Below are 19587 nucleotides of genomic sequence, written 5' to 3' on the forward strand. Positions count from 1 at the left end.
TGAAGCTTTGAATAAATTTACAATATTTTATGATTTCAGTTAAAAAAAAAAAAAGTTTAATCAAACATTTTATTTGGGTTGCTTTATCGTCACATTTCATACAAAGGGTTTACACAGAAAAAGATTTACTCAGCTAATTCACATCAGACCTGGAGAAGAAAGTGGATTATTTTTTCTTTCTGTTGCTTTTTTATAACCAGTTAACAGTCAGACCCCGTGAAACCATCAGTCCAACCATCCGGTGTTTCATTTGATAAATCTACATAGAGATTTCAGGTGTTTTAACATTTTTGTCCAAGAATTACGTTTTTAACAAAGTTCCCAGTATGAATTGTGTGATCACAGATGTAGCTTGTGGCTGATCCAGTGACCTCAGACTCTAAATGTAATCATCTTTTCCACACTTAATGCTTTTTTATCAGCAGAACTTTAGTTTTATCACCTTCTCGTAGGTCTTGTTTAATAAGTAAGTAAAAAATAAATGAGTTTTACAAAGTTTTGCACCAGTTTAGTCATCAGCACCAGCAAGGGGCGTCTCTGGTGTTCAGAGCCAAGAGGTCGGCCTCCACCTGCTCCGCGTCCTCGGGGAAGCGCTCGGTGAAGGAGCGAATCAGACCGGCCGCGCTGCCCTCGTACTCCACCAGCTCCACATTGTCTCCTAGAAACCACACGACACAAAAGTCATTTCTCCTTCAGGCTCATTTTGTCTGGACACTGGAGACCCTGGTTCTGATCCTCCTCATATTTGAGCCGATCACATGGAGCCACTCACCGTTGACCCTGGTGTTGGCCTGAACGAACATTTTGCGATCCTCCTTCCTCAGCAGCACGATGCCCCGCAGTCTCAGGAAGTTGTGAGCACCCTCGTCGCTGACGTCGGAGTAACGCTGATAAAAGGCCCTGCCTCCTTCCACGTCAGCTGTTGACTTTAAAACCTGCAGACAAACCGGCGGGGCCACATCCTCACATGCCGACTGTGTTGATCCGTGATAACCTTCTTCACAGGGTGCAATAAAACTCAGACATACCTGCAGTTTACAAAGGAACCTGTGGATGGCGCTCTTGCCCACTGTATGGATCTTGCTGCGGTCCAGCGTGATCCGTGCATCAGGCTTGCCGTCCTCGCCAGTCACTTCCTCCAGACCCACCAGACCCTCTCCGGCTTCCAGCAGAACGCGCAGGATGACGAAACGGGCCTGCATGTGAGCCTGAGACAAAAAGAGAAACTCGTTTCTCCGGACTTGTCCTCCGTCCGTCGTGTCCTCCTAGCTAGCCGTTTTAAAAACCGGACATGTCTAATCATGTGAGGTCATAGCATAGGAGACATGCTTAAAGAGCAAGTCAACCCCTACCAGAGTCTAACTCCACTCCCACTTCATGTTTGAAAAATGCAACAAATGCTGTTGCCTGGCAGACCGAGAGGGCGGAGCTGCTAACAAACACACACACACACAGGCTCACGACAGCATTGTGACATCATAATGTACCAGTTTACATCATAGCATACCTCTTAGCCAATAGTGGTGGCAGATTTAAATTAAAATACAGTGCAGAGTTTTTACCTGACAACGGCACAACACTGCCAGTTTTAGGCAGAATATTTACATTTTAACTAAGATGCACTGAAGTACCAAATTATTGCCTACACGTGTCTGCAGCACGATTAGACACTCGTTTATTTAGTTTATCAGCAAAAAAAAGTTTATTTGGGGGTGACTTGCTCTTTAATAATCTGAGAGAAAACTGCTCATAAACACGACGCATCTCAGGCTCTCATAGACGGATCACCTGTCTCCAGCCCTTGCTCTCAGGTGTGTAGAACTCCAGGCCCAACAGTCCAGCTCTGACCATGCTCAGCCAGTTCATATACACCACATCCTCTGCATCCTGGTCTTCATGACCAAAGATGCTAGACACACAAAGTAAACTCTTTAAAATTAAATATTTAAAGCAAACTGACATCAAATCCGTGACGCAGGACTCTAAACCTCACCTCAGCACTTGTTTGTTGAGGCACAGATAGAGACCAACGCATTCCGCGCGGCATTCCTCATAAGAAGAAGCGATGGTGGAGAACTTACTGTCCCACGTCTCGCTTCCCCGATACCAGCTGGACACCTGGACAGCGAAGGCATGAAGTCAATAAAAGTCCCGTCTCAAAATCAGACACGCTCAAACACAAACCCACCGGTTCCCCGGTCTCTGGGTTGAGCACCTCACTCCGATCAAAGTTGAACTTGCCGTCGTCGTCCTGGGGAGGAGAAAACAAAGATGCATTAGAACACCTGAGGATGAAACGGAGCGGATGTTGGTGTACAGTAGGACTGACCTGGACAAACAGCTTCCCGCTGCCGTGACCCAGCAGCTCATGAAGTCCAACCTGTACCTCAAAGGATGGACCCTTCCATTTAATGAACAAATCCTGGAGGTAGAACAACGATAACGTCAAAACCACGAACAATCAAACTGCTGTGGAAGACCATCAGGAGGCGGTGCTCTTTACCTTGTCCTTCTCCTCAAGGAAAGTGAGTTTTTCTTTCTTTGTAGCGTAAGATACGGCAACCACGTTGCCAAGAGACACGTTTTTAAAGCCCTCAGACTGTCTGATGTCATCGTCTGTAAAGTTAAAACATTCCCCAGAAACTTAAATACAAACAAAAACCAATACCAAAGGGAGAGGCTGAGGAGCGTGTGCTTGATATGAGTTACAGTTTGGGATGTTGATGCCAGCTGGTATTCCACTCCCGGCGAAGGTGAGGACGTCCAGCGAGGTGAAGTCTGGTTTCAGGAACGTGTCCTTCTCAAACTCTCGGGGCCAAGGCAGCTCAGGAAGCAGGACTTCAGCCGAACTCACCAGCTTAGCGAAACGCTCGCTCATCGCCTTGTTCACGACCGCGACAAAACCTAAAACACCACAACTTCCATTAAACAGTCCACCCTTATACGCCCCTTTTCCCTCGTCCCCCCCCCCACACACACACACACCGCTCACTTGTGCTCTCCCAACACGTTCTTTTAGTCACGCACCGAAGAGCTAATCAAGGCCAAGCTAATGGATGGAAACGTTAAAAACTGCAGTTTTTATACTTGGTGGTTACAAAAAATAACACAAAACAAGAATTAACTGTGCTTCATGGAAATAAATGACCAGTCTGAGTTGTTTTACTGAGCTCTACCAAAGGCCCGGGGGCTGGAGGACTTCTTAACCGAGTGACTCCGACAGATCTGGGGAACGTGAAGTTTAACCTTCATTTTTAGATGCTGTGGCCATGACAACAGCTCATTTCTATTTTAGGACAGTTCTTGCCAGGCCTTGAGAGAAAAAAATATTAGTTTTCACATTTCATTCCTTTTGCAGTCACACAACCAGTTAATAACATCCTGCAATAGAGAAAATCTCCAACAGATCCTGGATTTTATATTGCATGTTGCAAACTCCTGCTTAAGTAATAACTCAGAACAGGAAACCCACGCAGCAACAAACAACGAAAAGAGAAAGAAAAAAATTCAAGGAAGCCACGGGATTTGAACTTGAATCCTAATCAGCAGCATTACTAGACCTGCTAAACATGGCAGTTACCTTCGAACTCTCCTCTGGAGCCAAACGGGTCTCTGTAGCTCTCAATGAAACCTATATAACTGAGAAAAAGAGAGATGAGTAACAAGACTGAAGAAAAGGAAAGTAAATGGTTAATAAAGCAAGTGGACAAGGGCAAAGGTGAGCTGACACAAGGAAGCGAAGAGAAAAAGGAGACCTGTGAAGTCAAAATGAACAAAAGCTAAGGTGACTTATTGCTGCATTTCTAAGATTTTTGTCACAATTTATGTAAAATCCCTTCAGTTTACCACACTGAGCATTAGAACGGAGTGAGGGCTTGAGGTGTTCAAGTGCTTTAGGTCACCTCTCAACAATCGGTCCCTTGTCTTTGATCCAGTAACGCGAGCCCTCTTTGTGGGCTTCGATAGAACCCAAGGTGAAGCTGCGCTGGTACTCTTCCAGCATCTTCCTCTGGTTCTCATTAGCAGCGTAGGCCTGTTGAGAATTCATTAACAAAACAAGATTTTAGAGGCAGGAAAATCACCGAAGTCTCAAAACAGGTTTTTCAAAAGGGAGTTTTCCTCTCCACTGTCGCTACATGCTTGCTTAGAACAAGGATTGCTGTAAAGTCACTGAGACTGGATGCAATCTGCTGGGTTTCCTTAGATAGGACACTAATATTAAACTGAACTCAATGCACTGATGAGTAGGTTCAATGGTCACTTTGTGAAGCGCCCTGGGGCGACTCTTGTTGCGATTTGGTGCTATATAAATAAACTGAATTGAACGGTTCCTGTCTGACAGACTGGGCTTTATTTTATGTGCTTAAATCTTTCCTTTTTTCCGTGTTCACCAGCCGTTGCAGGAATGATAAAAGCTGTGAGCCGTGACTATTTTTATCTTATTTCCAGCATCTCCAGATTTCATTTAAAAAATGCCCAACCTGCTTTGCTCCTTAAAACCCGCTTAAGACAAGCAGAAAGTCATCTTTTAAAGTCCACCTTTACCTGTGCTTGTTGGAGGAAATGACAGACTTTCTCCAAAAGGGGACTGTAATCTCCCCTCTTCACGACAAACTCTTTGTTCTCAAAGCTGAAGCTGCCACAGCACGACGTGCACTCTCCATCTAGGGCACAATCTGCCAAACAAATGTTCTAGACATTTTATTTTTAGATAAACAGGTTCATCAGTTAGTTACACAAACACATTTTACGAGCACCGTTAATAATCCTTCTGCGTTCCAGGTCACAAGACACAATCTCTCTGGAGCAGCACGCCAAGGCTGGTCCACTCATAAAATGTGACCATTTCTGTCATCAACCGAGTGTTGCTTTGCTTTCATTCTGACCTTTCTGCTCAACTGAAGCCAAACGCACTTCAAAACAGGTTTTCCCTTCATTGTCCCTCTTGAACAGACGCGTGTTGTAGGCAGACAGTTTCTACAAACAAACCACAGCAAAGTCAGCGGGAGGAAGAGACACCTGAGTGGATTCTAAGCTGTAAATTAAAAAGAGTTGGAGTTGACTTTGCCTACTTTTGAGTCTAAGAACCTCTGAGCCAGCTCTGCATCCTCCAGACAGCAGTTCCCTGAGAAATAGGTGGTAATTCCCTGAGAAGTAAACAAATACTTCAGTCAGTTCTTCTCACAGCCCAGCGTGCATTAGTGAGAACAGAACACAGAACAATAGTTTTTAAAACTTCTAAAAGAAGAGAAGAATACAAGAAGCCACCTTGTCACCCAGGCCAAGCTGCTTCTGTCTGTCTTTTAGGGAGAACATAAGACACGAGCAGCCGTCCCACAGAGCCTGCATCTCACTGGGTTTCTCCTGAAATGCCTGGCTGGCCTTCACCAGAGTCTCTAGTTTGTCCTGAATAAAAATATTACAAACACACACCTTTTAAATTTGTACTTCAATTAAAAAGCAGCATTTCATTCAAGAGGATTCCCCATTCTGTAAAAAAAAATTATTACAAAGCAGGTAAACGGGATTCAAACTCAAGACTTGATTGATTCTTACCTTTGTTAGATTTGGAATGAATTTGGTGTCTCCAAAAGACTTGTAGTTTCCCATGTTTGCATACACACCTGCTGCATACACCAGGAAGGCCTAAAGACCACAAAAGGGGAAAAAAAAACACACCAAAATATAGTAATTTAGAAAGGGGAAAAAGTTAGAGCTCCACATGAAAAACCATCTGAATATATGACGTGTACCTGGTACTCATCAGAGCTAAGGCCAGCAGCTTTAGCAACCAGTTCCAGCTGTTCTGGTGTCTGCTTCCTAAAGATTCTCTGCAGCAGGACAAATATGTCTGCAGACTCTGGGGATGTCTGCAGCAGCACTATCAAGCCACCATACCTGACAAAGATATAAGAAGATGCAAATACTAGTTTCCACCTCACTAAATTCCAATGATTTCAGTCTTAAGCTCAGCTGGAGACACTGCCCCATAAAATCCCTGATGGCGTCTTTATGTCAGTGATGATTTGTTAAATCCAGGAGGTTTGAAACATACCAAGTGGCCCGGGAAAGATAGTGTGCATACATCTTCTCTTGAGGTGAAAGCAGACGAAAGGCCTCGCTGCAGTTAAGTGCAGAGACACCAATATCATTTGGGAGGTAGTACAGAGAATCCACCATCTTGGCTGTGAGATAATGCTGATAAGGTACTGTTGGAAAGACAAAAGTGCAAAAAATACATAGTGAGAAAAATCAGAGTATCCAAAATAAAGAGTGTGATTCAGGAAAAACAAGCAATACTGTTATATTTGTTTTTAAAAATAAAAACAAAGATAAAAAGGTTTACAAAGACACCAACACTTAGTATACATTATTTGTGTATTAACTGATGCATAAGATAAATAGAATGCTATATAAATCAAACCTTTGATGTGATAAATTTTGCAATATGGTTGCAATTTAGATTTCAAATTTGCAAAGAGCTTAATGAGAACATTTTCTTTTTTATTGGCATTTGCAGCAACACATTTGTGTTAAAATACTTCCCACTAAGCTAAACAGCCCATATTTGTAATTATGAATTATAAATCAATAAAAAAAAAATCAGAACATTTTGACAATTAAGCAACCCTAAAGAAAAATTAAAACGTAATCGACCTATCACATAATAGTTGTTTAAATCAAAGTTGCTCATCTGTAGCATCCTTGGTGAACCGTGGCACAGATTAAAAAACTAAATGTTGCATTTTTTTCACTTTCTTTTACGAGTGGTAACTGAGACGTCGGTTTCCAAAACAATCGGATTGAATTACGTTTTCAATTGAGCAACCTAAAAAGAGTAAGACTAAAGCAATCCCACATTCTTAGTTAAAGTCGATAATGACGACATTAGCTTCTAGCGTGCATGCTAACCACGGATCGCACCATCAGTAATTGGAGTGCAAACACTACTTTCGTAACACAGACCAGCGTTTAACTCCAGAGCAATTATCAATAAGATCAGTTAACCTCTGATTAATGGATAATTTTGGCCGGAAAGAAAAATAAAAGTTAACTCACTAACTCGTTACCTCAGACTCGGTAGACGTCTCAGACGAACGCTAAATTGCAGTCTCATGCTACTCACTTCCTGTATTCATTCATAGCTAGACCCGCCTTGTAGCCAATCACGAGGTTTCTTTTGTGATTGATGTGAAGCTTACCCAATCACAAAGTAGCTACCGCAGATTTTACGATACAATTCATTGTTGTTTTCAAACCAAGCGAATGAATGAACGAATGGATGTTAAAATTATGCATGTTCTCAAACCCATACACATATCCAAAAGATTTCAACATATTCAAGTAACAAAATGTTTGGCAAACCCCGACAGTACAACGCAATTAGACGAGGTGGCCGAGTGGTTAAGGCGATGGACTGCTAATCCATTGTGCTCTGCACGCGTGGGTTCGAATCCCATCCTCGTCGGAAGTTAGTTTTAACTACTACTAACTACATTTTAAGATGTCAGGTCATGAGTTTGGCCAGTGGGACCCTAAAGTTAAGACAAACAGCTTTTTGTATCAATTAGCATATCCTTCCATGTGGTGCACAACAAACTAGAACACATTTCTACTAAGGCCTTGTTGGCAGCCTACAAGTCCTTACTTGTTGCTTGCTTCTACTGACAGCAGCGCACTCACTCTCGTTCTTGCAGCCTAAATTATTCCATTATTCATTTGGCCAATTAAATTACGCAACTATGGTAAAAAGTTGCTGTGCTGTGGAGTGCAAATCATGATCACCAGGGGAATAATGGTGGAAAACAGACACATTTTTTACCGTTTTCCTGCTTGGAGGCATAATCACAAGACCAAGTATCTAGGATAACAAAATCTCGTTGGCTCGCTTGGATTCCAGAGTATTTTCATTCGTTAAAGATGGTGTACGCTTTTTATACATAATTTCTTTCCTTCAACCGCGACATGCACACATAACATGTCTACAATTATGTCTACACTACAGTCAACAAGTTTACACTTGTAAGGTCATCAACATGTCTGCGCACATCCCAGAATGTTCCATGTGATCATGTGTGATCCAAAGCCCTATTCTCATGCGCACCGGATATTGGCAGTTTCTCAATATGCATTCTTGTCTGAACTTGTGTGAAACGTCATCATCAGTAATGGCCCAAGGACTGTGCCAATCCTAAGTATGCATCATGGCAAGTTTGCGCAAAGTTCCCGGATGTGTTCTTGCTCCACCCATTGTATCAAGGATGCATCAACGCATCCTTTTGCGGACTTGAAACAGCAAAGCATCCCACAATGCATTACGTCGCAACCGTTATACTCCAAACGCAAGAGGAGAAAACTAATAGTTGTAATGTTTTATATTATCAATGCAAATAAAACTGTATGCCTGTTACTGTAATTAATCGTTTGTAACCTGTACATTTTGCTGTGTGTTTTGGTTTCACTCTTCACAAGCCGTCAAAATGCTGGTTAGCTAACGCACTATCAAAATAAAAGCAAGTAGCACTGTTTTGATGAAAAATACATATAAAAAATGTTTTTTTTTCAAGTGGAAAATAATGGTATTTTTACAGTTTTGATCAAAAGTTGATCAAGCATAATACAAATAATACATTTTAATTGTTGTTTTGTTATTCAAGGAACAAACTAGAGTTTTATTTATATGTCCACCATATCTAGCTGCAATGGTGCACAGGCATGTTCCCTCTCAGGCCCTTTGCTGTGCTGGGCAAGAGTTACTGGAAGATCCTAGGAAGGTGCTCTAAACTGAGATCAAGGGGGGATCGGGCCTTCTTGGAAATAGCACCAGCCATTTGGAATGAGTTCCCTCTAACAGTAAAGCAAGCTCCATCTCTCCAGGTGTTTCAGTCTCGCTTGGGTAATGTCCAGAAATGGTCAGTTCTCACCTACATATTGACCTACATGCCACCAGGTCATCTACAGACATGAATCTGCCTCTGTGCGTCTCTTAATCTTCCAAGTTGCAGGAAAAGATTCGACACGGTGTGTTTACACTCAGATTGTCAACATCATGCTCCCTTCTCAAGGTCCTTCAGTGCCAAGCCTGTCTGCTTATCTAGGCTGTCCTGCACAGAAGAAAGGACTGAACAATTATAATAGTGAATGAACAATATGGTTGAATAAACAAATGTTATATGAATAATAATAATGTCTTGATCAATCTGTGCTTAAATTAATAAGGTTGATTAATCTGTGCTTGAATTACTGAAGTGTGAAATGAATGTTATTATTACATTGAAAGATTTATATATGATGACCAGTAATGTTTGACATGACAAGGTAATCATCATCCACATGGTTCATTAGAAATAAATTAAAGTTAAGTTAAACGTCATGACACAGATATTTCCTTACCCACAAATCAGAGCATCCTGTATCTGAAAGAAGGCGTGATGTTCTGAGGTTTGCTTGTTAACACCCCTTAACATGGTCCGTTCCGATTGGACAAGTAAACCATAACATGAGAATATTAAAACAGAGCTCACTTCACCATGAGTCAGTTCTAGAGAAAGCTACGGAATGGCCGTCCGGAGTGAAACCTCTTTAACCCAGAGCATTTTTGACAAGCTGTCAAAAACCCTGCTACACGCTGAAGCTGACACAGCAAACGGTTCCTGCAGAACAAAGCTGACACAGTTCAGACTACCTAAGAGTCCTTCTAGACGTAAACGATTCCATCTATCTGTTGTGACTCGGGAAACATCTCTGCACTAAAGAGTTGGTGCTGCGGTTAATCTACTGAACCTCGGTGCCCAGAGGTCATCCGACCTTCCTGACCTCCAGATCCGTAAGAGGGTCTTCCAAAAGGGTGAGGTAGACACAGCATGAATCGTGTCCGATGTGGTTTTGATAAGAATCAACTTCCCAGTTAATGCAAACCAAATTCCCTTTTTTTTACACCCAGAACACAGTTCTTCTAGATACAAAGGTTCTGATAACCTCACATTCACACATAGTCACCACACATCACATCCCACCTAGACCCATCCATCACAGTAGTCTTAGTTAACTTGTCAGATTTTTAATTGTTTGGAAAATAATTTGTTACTTTTTACAAACCTGACTGTCTGAATTGAGACGAAGTGTGCTTGATCCCTGGAAAAGCAAAGAATTCTAGAATCTTCTGATTTAACATCCAAAGACCAAGCAGGTTGATATTCTATATTTATATAGAATATCACAGCTTACTGGTCATAAGTAAAGGTAATGTATTAAGCTCAAAAGCAGCAATGTTTACCCTCTACACTTGAAAACCCATTTTTTCTTGTTAGCAATCCTCCAACATCACTGACATTGGCTTTCATATTTTACCTGTTTTTTGTATCTGTGATTTTCTGTTTATTGCTTTAATGCTATTTTTACCTCTCTTTCTTTTGCTAATGTGATGCCTTTCTAAGTTATTCTGCACTGTTCAGCACCTTGGGCCTCCGGTAGAAGGGGCTACATAAATAAATTAGATTGATGTCAGTTCATGTTTTTAAACCGTAGCAAGAGGCAGCGCTTGTTGCCAGTACACAACCCAGATAGCATTAGCTTTAAGGCTGTCATTTGATTCGGTGATTGGACACTCCGAACTCGGCTGACTCAACCGATGCCCATGGCGCCTCTTGAGGACCTCATTCCCTCTTTAGGTGTTGTTAACTACAACGGCGCTGCCAGTCTGACCAGTCGATCCAGTACCTCTGAGGTCAGTGACATCCACAGTGTCTGCGTCGTTTCTGCAGCAGGACCACTTCACCCTGTGGTGGGAAAACCACCTACCTGGTGACACACCACCTGAGACTCCACACCCTGCGGTGGGAACACTACCTGCCAAAGGGGGGGGGGGGGGGGGGGGGTTGATGGTGGCGCTGAGACTCCGGCTGAAGCCCAGCACCTTGCGGTAGGGACCCCACCTGCCGAAGGAGGGGCCGATGACATCACTAACCCTACTCCACTACAGCTGGCGCTGGTGACCTCTAGCCCTGAGGTTGGTGACTCACCTACCAAAGGGGGGGGGTTGAATGGTGCCCTTTGCCACTACTAGCTGACCCTGATCTTTCTGACTGCACCTGCGTGTCGACCGATGGCCCTCCAAAGCGCTCACCTGCGCTGGACCCTTGCAAGGCCGTGCCAGTCTACAGTCTAAAACGTTCTTGATTTCCGTTTCCAGGTCTGACAAAATATGTTTTGCTAGTTACGTGCACCGGTCTGATGTCGACCGCAGCTGAGATGCATTCTAAGCCTCCTCTGACGCGTTTGTACGAACCTGGGCCCTCTTCAGGTATCACGCTCCGAGACCGCCCAGGTCTGTTAATGACTAACTACCAATGACTAAAGATCTGTTTACACAAAAGATCTTTGTTAAATTTGACCCCGCTATGGCGTGTACTGATAAGATGATGAATGCCTTCGGCAACCTCTCGGAAACTGGGGCCCATTGGACTAGTACCTTGACGCAGCATGCCGAAGCTTATGTCCATCACATACTGTTCCAGGCGCTTAAATTCACGGTTTCGAACAGTGATATTTCAGGTACCAGCATTAGACTGAAGCGTTTCCTAGATGGATTTTTCTCAGTAGCTAATACAATTGGCTCTCTTTTAAATTTCAGATTCTCTTCAGTCAACTCGATCGAGATTAACACAGTTCGTCGACACGATGATGAGCTTAACAGAGAATATCCGGCTCTGCGTAAGCAGGGACGGCAGCAACGGCGTGCTTTGAGACGCCTGGGCACGTCTGAACAACAGACTGTGGTGGTACTCAACACTCATAGCGACATTTTGCGTAGAACAACTTCCGCTGTGAACGAATTGCGTTCTTTTGTGAATGTTGATTATGCTCATGCACAGATGCTGACCACTTGCCTGTCCGACTATGGTCGGGACGTGAGCGCCTTGATTGACACCGTCCTCATGGGGAGGATTTCTCCGTACCTCGTGTCCGTGGCCATGGTCCGGTCTGCGATTGCTCGAGTGACATTGAAGGACCCGATGGCCCTTCAGATGGCCCTACACACAGTTTGACTTGAGGACATAAAAAATTGGATGACTCTTAACTTCTTGCTTTTAAATCAAGACAAGACGGAAGTTCTCATCTTTGGACCAGAAATCCAGAAAAGGAAATTGCTTAGCCAATCGCCTGACCTTAATGGCATTACATTAATCTCCGAGAACAAAGCAAAGAACCTTGGTGTTATCTTTGACCAGGACATGTCATTCAAATCCCAGGTTTCACAAGTTTGTCGGATTTCCTTTTTCCACCTTCGGAATATTGCTAAGATTAGAAGCATACTTTCCAGGAGTGATGCTGAAAAACTAGTTCATGCATTTATTACATCAAGACTGGATTACTGTAATTCATTACTCTCAGGAAGTCCACAGAATGTAGTTAAAAGTCTTCAGCTTGTCAAAAATGCTGCAGCTAGAGTTCTGATGAGAATTAAAAAGAGAGATCATATCTCTCCTGTCTTAGATTCCCTACATTGGCTACCTGTTAAATTCAGAATAGATTTTAAGATCCTTCTTCTCACATATAAAGCTCTTAATAATCAAGGTCCATCATACATCAGTAATCTGATTGTTCCATATGTTCCTAACCGAGCACTTCGCTCTCAGACTGCAGGTCTACTGGTGGTTCCAAGAATATCTAAACTTAGGATGGGAGGCAGATCTTTTAGTTATCAGGCTCCTCTCCTGTGGAACCAGCTCCCAGCTTTAGTCCGTGAGGCAGACACTTTGTCTACTTTTAAGAATAGGCTTAAAACATTTTTATTTGATAGGGCCTATAATTAAAATCTGATGTTAGCCTAAATCTGGACAAGTGGGGGATTACAGGGAGGTGGAGTGTACAGTCGGTAAAGACGGCTCTCCCTTGCCCTGCCTCCAACATGCCTACATCTAAATAGGATAGATTATCCAGAGTTAACTCTGTAGTTATGCTGCTATAGGCTTAGACTGCTGGAGGACACACTGACCACTTTTCACACTCTACTGCTTTCTTCTACAGTCTGCTCTTTAACTGTACTATTTTGTGCAATTTCAGCTGTTAACTTTATTTTCTCTGTAAGTGTTTTTCTCCCCAGAAGAAGCTACAATGATGTTCTGCTGAGCTGTGGTGGCCTCATGGAGGGGGCCATCGACTAGCACACTGCTGCTAACCACTAATACATTCTCTCTCTCCTGATAATAACTTTTTGCTTTCATTGACTTTTGATGTGCTAATACTAGTTTATCCGTTTAATTATAGATCCACTAGGATAAATACAATAAAGTTTATCTTTCACCAAATACAATATTTACTAAGACATCACAATATAACTATAGACACATTACTTGTCTGTGTGTGTGTGTGTGTGTGTCTGTGTGTGTGTCTGTGTCTGTGTGTCTTTGTCTGCCTGCTCTGTCTTCTCGATCCCCAGTGAGTCGTGGAGGATGGCTGCTTATACTGAGCCAGGATTCTCTGGAGGTTTCTTCCTGTTAAAAGGGAGTTTTCCTCTCCACTGTCGCTGCATGCTTGCTTAGTATGAGGATTGCTGTATAGTCACTGACACTAGTCAGTGACTTGATGCAGTTTGCTGGGTTCCTTATATAGGAAACATTATTTCTGATTGGCTTAATGAACTGTGAATTGGAATGTTTATTATGTGAAGTGCCTTGAGACGACTCTTGTCGTGATTTGGCGCTATATAAATAAACTTGAATTGAATTGAATTGAACATCTGGTCAAAATGGAGACACGAGACTGCATGTTTTCCCTTTAAATCGGCCTGCCTTCATCCCATCAGCTGGAGCTCAGAGCCTCTCTGCAGCTCTGAACACATGATAACGTATTGTCAACAATGATGTTCTCTCCTCAAGGTCCAAGCTTCCCTTATTGACCTACAGGATTCTTCCTGCCTCTGAATAAGGAAAATTCGCAGCTCGGATTAGTTGCTAAATCGAAGAATTATTTCTTAAATTAAATAGGAACTTTTAAAACTTATAAGCTAGATAATCATTAAATAAACATTTGTTTATTGCTACTTATAATAATTATAATATAATGAAATGCTTTCATTAATCTGTGCTTGAAGTTTGAAATGAATGTTATGTTATGATTACATTGATTGATATATGTTTCAACATGTTGATATGACAAGGTCATCACCATTTGCACTCACACAAGGACAAAGTTAAGTCAAGTCAAACGCGTGACACATAGATAGTCCTTTACTTGAGATCAGAGCATCCGGTATCAAGGAAGGCATGCTTCTGAGGTTGCCTTGGTAATATTCCTCAACTTGTCAACCTCTGGTTGGCTACACAAATCATAACATGAGAACATTAAAAGTGGATCACTCTGGTGATTCAGCAGTTCAGCTCAGTTCTTGAGAAAGCTTCAGACCGGCCATCTGAAGCAAAACCTCTCTAACCCGTCAAAGCTTTTGACACGTCATCAAAATCTTTTTGCACCTGCAAAGCTGATACAGCAAACGGTTCCTGCAGAACAAGCTGATATTATTTCGACTCCTTAAGAGTCCCAGACGCGTGGTTCCATCCATCTGTTGTGACCCGAGACATCTCTGGACTGGAGAAGTCGGTGCGGTGGCCAATCTACTGGATCTGGGTGCCAGAGGTCATCCAACCTCTTTGACCTTCGGATCCATGAAGAGGGTCTCTGAGAACGAGTGAAGTAGACACACAGATAGCGTCTGATGCCTTTTGATAATAATCAACTTCTTAGCTTAACGTAAACCAATTCTTTTACACCCAGAACTCAGCTCTCCTAGATACGGAAGTTCTGATAACATCGCATTCACAATAGGCACCATACACTACACCATATACTACATCTAGATTCATCCATCACAGTAAATATTAGTTAACCTGTCATGTTTTAATTGTTTTAAAAATAAATTCTTACTTTTATATACCTGACTCTTTTCTGAATCAAAACGAAGTGTTTACAATCCCTGAATAAACAAAGAATCCTAGAATCTTTAGATTAAAAACAGTAAAGACCAAGCAGATTGATATTCTATATTTATATGGAGTATCACAGCTTATTAGTCATAAGTAAAGGTAATATATATTGAGCTCTTAAAGCACTCAATTTACCAAACCCTACACTTACAATATTATTTTTCTATCTGAATCATCAGAATGGTTGACATTGAAATCTTGATGCTAACTAGATGTTGAATGAATACTGCAAAATCGATTAATTCTGAATAAATCAATATTGTTTCAATATTAAATTTAGCTGCAAAATGATATTGATTCAATGTTTTAATGTTGACAATGCAGTGAATCTACATTGTTTCAATGTAAGCTTGCTATCTGGGAAAGGAGTACAGTTCTGTTCCAAGTGCCATCCTCCTCCTCCAGTACATGGTAGAACAGACTTTCTGGTGTCCTTGCCGAGAACACACGTGTCTATTTAGTATACAAGAAGGTATATCGTCCTTGAGTATTATCTCGTGCAATTAAGCACGTGAGCACTTTGGCGTTTAAATAAAAGCCATTATTTGATTTTGAATTAGGACCAAGTAATTCAAACACCTAGTCACAGCCACCCTAAAATAAAACGATCCCTAGGCAATTAGATAAAAAAAATAGAAATAAAAACAGCACTGAACATGCTAGTTAGCAAATTGGCTAGTTAGCCAAATTGCTAACTACCCAAACTGCTAACTCGCCAAATAGCTACAAATGACAACAAGAAAAAAAACAATATTCATTGTAAATTCTTTCCACATTCTATTTTGGAATCAGACAAAGATATTAAAAGTTTATTAATCATTTATCATTCACTTATCTTTTATTCTGAGCCTTAATGTCCAATTAAACGTTTACACCAATCATGTGACCAAGACCATATGATCTAGGGCGGAAGAAGGTCAAAAGGAAACCGACCCCAGGGGGAGGGTCTTGGGGTGTGATTTGGGAGTAAACCTGTATAACAGAGCAAAAAATAAGATAAATGAGAAGGGAAACGATTTCAAGAAAATTAAGAAGCACATTCCCCAAATTCCCCTTGAGCTTAGAATAAGAAGCTTATGTTGACAAAAAAATAAATTATAAAAACTTGGCTTGCATCTTAGATTAGCACAATCGTACACCAAAAAAAATTCAGGAACCTGTTTTATCCTACTTTTTAATGTTAACAACCAAAAATGTTATTCATATTGTCTAAATGCCTGATTAACCACCATTACAACACTGTACAACTTCTTACAAATGTGCATGAATCAGAATGTACAACACACCTAAATAGTGCCTCAAAGCTGCCCAAATCCTCTGCGATGTTCTTCTTTTGTTCACTCTTCTTTGGTGCTGCTAGCTGGAATGCGTGCACTTAGTTTATTTTAAACTCTAAGGGAAGTTTTTTGTTGTGTTGTAGATGTACGATTCTTACAAGCTGTGCATTGTTGTAAAGGTGATTGATCACATTTTCCAACAGTATAAAATACAAAATAAATCTGTTTATTAACTTAAATAATAAGACACAATATACTGACAGTTTCACACTTATTTTGAGTAGTTCACATTTGGTTGTGTTACTTTTTTGCTCAAAATAAATAAATAAAAATGCCCAGTCTTAATTCTTAATTCAACACTTTATTTCACACTGAACAAAACCCAACAGTACTGCATTTCATCGTGTTACTGACTTTTATTGCATTTTAACAGATTGATGACATATATTTACAAAAGCTGTGGAACAGAAAACATCAAAGTTAGTTAGATGTATTTGATCCAAAATGGCTTTAATGAGCAGTCTTTTGCCAACAGAAAAAAAAAGTTAATAAAGGCATAAAAACATACTTTTTGTCTATTCGCATTAGGGTTCATGCTTGAGTTTTGCCATACTTCCTGGCTGGAGGTGTTGCAGGGAGTACCCAACGGTAACAGTCTGAAAAACTGAGGCTCTTGTCCACGGCACAACTGGTGCAATAGACGATTCCTAAAGCTAGCATCACTACGAGAAATACGCACAGAGGCACCAGCAGAGCCACAAGCAGCCAGTTCTTGTCCTGCTTGCGTTTACCTGCTGCAGATCCTGTTTTGGTCATCTCTGTACTGTTGGCATCCTTTGTGCTGTCCACCTTTGGTGTCTCTGACTCCCCAATTACACTGGACGACTCGATTACCTTTTTAGCTAAAGCCCCATCCCTTTGCTCATCTCTTCCTCTCTCAACATCATTTTCAATGTTGTTATCTGTGCTGTGTTTTTGTGTTGAGGGTGTGGCTGTCGGGTATTGCCTTGACGATAAGTCATCCCACGGGTTTAGACGATTATCTGATGGATGAGCAATGTCCGAGGTAAGGGCCTCAGAAGCCTCTGTCCAGCTGATATCAAAGTTGGTATCATCTTCAAAATACGGGTCAGTGGTGGACCAAGGAAGATAAAGCTCCTCAGAGGTACCACTATCAGGGGTCAGGGTGGAATATTCTTCATCGTAATTTGAAGGTAGGCAGGTGATTCCATCTCGTTGCAGGTCAAAGCCTTCATCACATTTGCAACTGTACCCTCCAGCATAGTTGAGACACTGATGGTGGCAGGATGACTCCGACTCACACTCATCCACATCCAAACACTCTCCTTCACCGCTGAACGCATAGCCGGGTTCACAGAGACATGTGAAAGAGCCAATTGTGTTCTCGCAAGGCCCTTCACAGCTGCCTTCATCGAGGCACTCGTCTACATCCACACACTCGCCATCGTTGTCTGGCTGGTAGCCCTGGTAACAGGTACAGTGAAAGGTGCCTGGTGTGTTCACACAGAGTTGTGGACATGGTTCCTGTTTACATTCGTCCACATCAGAACACCTGTGGCCATCTGGACCTATTTGATAGCCTGGGGGGCATGTGCAACGGAAGCCTCGGGCACTTTCAAAGCAGTCGTACTCACATCCCATCTCCACACAGACCCTCTTGATGCGCGGTGCCTCAGTGGGGATGGCGGATTTGAAGGACAGCTCAGGTGGGTCGTTTTGATTCAGGGGGTCAGGCTTGCAGCTGTAGCCATCTTCATCAATGACAAAGCCCTCAGAGCAGTAGCAGTAGTAATCATCCTCTTTATTTTGGCAGTGCTGCTCACAACCGTGGTCTTCGCTACACCAGTCACGATACAATGCTGCTGCACTGGATGAACACAGAGGGGCATCCTTGGACCAACCTGTTGTCCCATCGTCTCTCTCCATACAAAGCACCCTTTCCTCAGCAGGAGCATCTGGGTTTGAGGTGTCTACTGGGCAAAACAGAGTAGCTACAGACCCGTGGGGCACATGGGTCAGCATGGTGCTCGCATGTTTAAATGGGGTTGTGTAAACAGCTGGACCTCTGCCCTCATCCTCCAGTGGTGAACACATGGATTTGTAGCTGTACTGGCAAATATATCCATCCAAATGCAGTGCACAGGGGCCTTCTGCCCACCGGTAATTGGCCTTGCTCTCTTGTCCACTGTCGGACATGTTTACTGACATGGCCACACAGCGATGGACAGCACAAGTCTTCGGCATTTCGTCTCTGATCCAATTGGTGAACTGACCATCCTGATTTCCTGTTAGGAAACAAAGACAAGATCTTAATCAGTGAAATATAAATGTCTTTAAATGAATTTAATTTGATTTAAAGGGACAACGAGTCTAGGAGGATACAGTTTTCTGCTGTTTTATTGATCTATCAATAGAATTGTGTTTGATACTTGTTAAAAATGGCCACAAGAGGTCGCCAAAATGTTGAAACAAATGTGGGGTTTAAGATGTCTGCATTAATGGTTTTTGGTCCCGTTTTTGACCTCTTGTTATTGCCATTATTGGATTAGCTACTTACATCTATAAATATTTGTATAAAATATAATTTGAAATATTTGAATTTGCAGCTTCATCGTGTTTTAGAAGCTTTAAAATCTAAAATTTAATAGAACTCAGTCATCAGTGAATCTTTGGACATTATTCCCATCATGTCTCAAAAAGATTTGAAATCAAATTAATACTATAGCCATAATGTGGGTTAAAAACCTATATTTTATGTTTGGACACAAATGCCCCTGCTAGGTATCATACAAGAAAAAATACAATGAAAAAAAAAAAAGAAAAAAGTAAGTAAGTGGGCTCTGACTAAGGCACATCTGTTTTTGTGTGGGTTTGTATAATGTCTAAATCACTCTGAGGGGTGGCAGTGAGTTCAAAAAGGAGACACGTCCCCAGTTGCACCAGTTCTCAGCAGTTAATGCAAAAACCATTCAGAGAGCCAAACCAAGCAGACTGGCCTGCACCAGTGTCTGACTGCTGGTCTGAGAGATGGGAGCAAAAATGCAACTCACTTGTTTAATTCAATAACTATAATTACATACTTAAATATAAGCATCAACAAGGGTTTGTTTGTTCATTGGTAATTAGGATCAGTCTGAGATTTTATTCTAGGCCGTGAGTTCAATGATTGTTTGTTAGAAGAGGCTAAATTCTAAATTTTTATTGCATTTTTGATTAATATGAGTAGATTTTTGTTGTACTTTTACCTTGAAGTTTTACATTAGCTGACTTATAAACGGATGGTGGGGATACATTCTATAATCAAA

At 41.7% G+C, this 19587-nt stretch overlaps 2 protein-coding genes and 1 non-coding gene across 4 annotated transcripts in view; 1 reads left to right on the forward strand and 2 right to left on the reverse strand.

Moving 5' to 3' along the window:
* Window positions 1–55: 55 nt before the first annotated feature.
* dpp3 (dipeptidyl-peptidase 3) lies at window positions 56–7158 on the reverse strand. 2 transcript variants are annotated; one of them, XM_015961322.3, is made up of 19 exons: window positions 7071–7158; window positions 6056–6209; window positions 5754–5898; window positions 5557–5646; window positions 5269–5406; window positions 5073–5147; window positions 4887–4977; window positions 4546–4676; window positions 3903–4033; window positions 3581–3639; window positions 2710–2904; window positions 2504–2616; window positions 2330–2422; window positions 2189–2251; window positions 1994–2118; window positions 1789–1909; window positions 1029–1208; window positions 773–935; window positions 56–658 (listed from the first exon to the last, which is right to left on the reverse strand). In XM_015961322.3, the coding sequence occupies exons 2-19, from the start codon at window positions 6178–6180 to the stop codon at window positions 516–518; spliced, it is 2181 nt and encodes a 726-aa protein (XP_015816808.3). In that variant the 5' UTR covers window positions 6181–6209; window positions 7071–7158; the 3' UTR covers window positions 56–515. The 2 variants fall into 2 exon arrangements, with proteins under 2 accessions (XP_015816808.3, XP_015816809.3); XM_015961323.3 differs by having other exon boundaries at window positions 7060–7143.
* A 228-nt stretch (window positions 7159–7386) lies between these two features.
* trnas-gcu (transfer RNA serine (anticodon GCU)) lies at window positions 7387–7468 on the forward strand. The gene has a single exon. It is a non-coding gene; the product is annotated as a tRNA-Ser (tRNA).
* Window positions 7469–16602: 9134 nt separating this feature from the next.
* The window catches only part of LOC107386742 (complement component C1q receptor), a 3656-nt gene continuing 671 nt past the window's right edge, over window positions 16603–19587 (reverse strand). The window contains exon 2 of the mRNA XM_015961326.3: window positions 16603–18567. Coding sequence (XP_015816812.3) covers window positions 16853–18567 — 1715 coding nt within the window. The 3' untranslated portion in view covers window positions 16603–16852. The remainder of the gene's footprint in view (window positions 18568–19587) is intronic.

The sequence above is a fragment of the Nothobranchius furzeri genome, chromosome 10 (assembly GCF_043380555.1).
Source record: "Nothobranchius furzeri strain GRZ-AD chromosome 10, NfurGRZ-RIMD1, whole genome shotgun sequence".
In the NCBI taxonomy this organism is placed as follows: Eukaryota; Metazoa; Chordata; class Actinopteri; order Cyprinodontiformes; family Nothobranchiidae; genus Nothobranchius; species Nothobranchius furzeri.

What these genes read in the sequence shown, in the direction of transcription:
- dpp3 (XM_015961322.3), bottom strand. Translation starts at nt 6,180, where the DNA reads ATGGTGGATTCTCTGTACTACCTCCCAAATGATATTGGTGTCTCTGCA. An exon ending in AGAGGTTCTTAGACTCAAAA is followed by an intron (nt 4,978 to 5,072) that starts GTAGGCAAAGTC and finishes GTTTGTTTGTAG; the next exon opens with AAACTGTCTGCCTACAACAC. An exon ending in TCCTTGAGGAGAAGGACAAG is followed by an intron (nt 2,423 to 2,503) that starts GTAAAGAGCACC and finishes TTCTACCTCCAG; the next exon opens with GATTTGTTCATTAAATGGAA.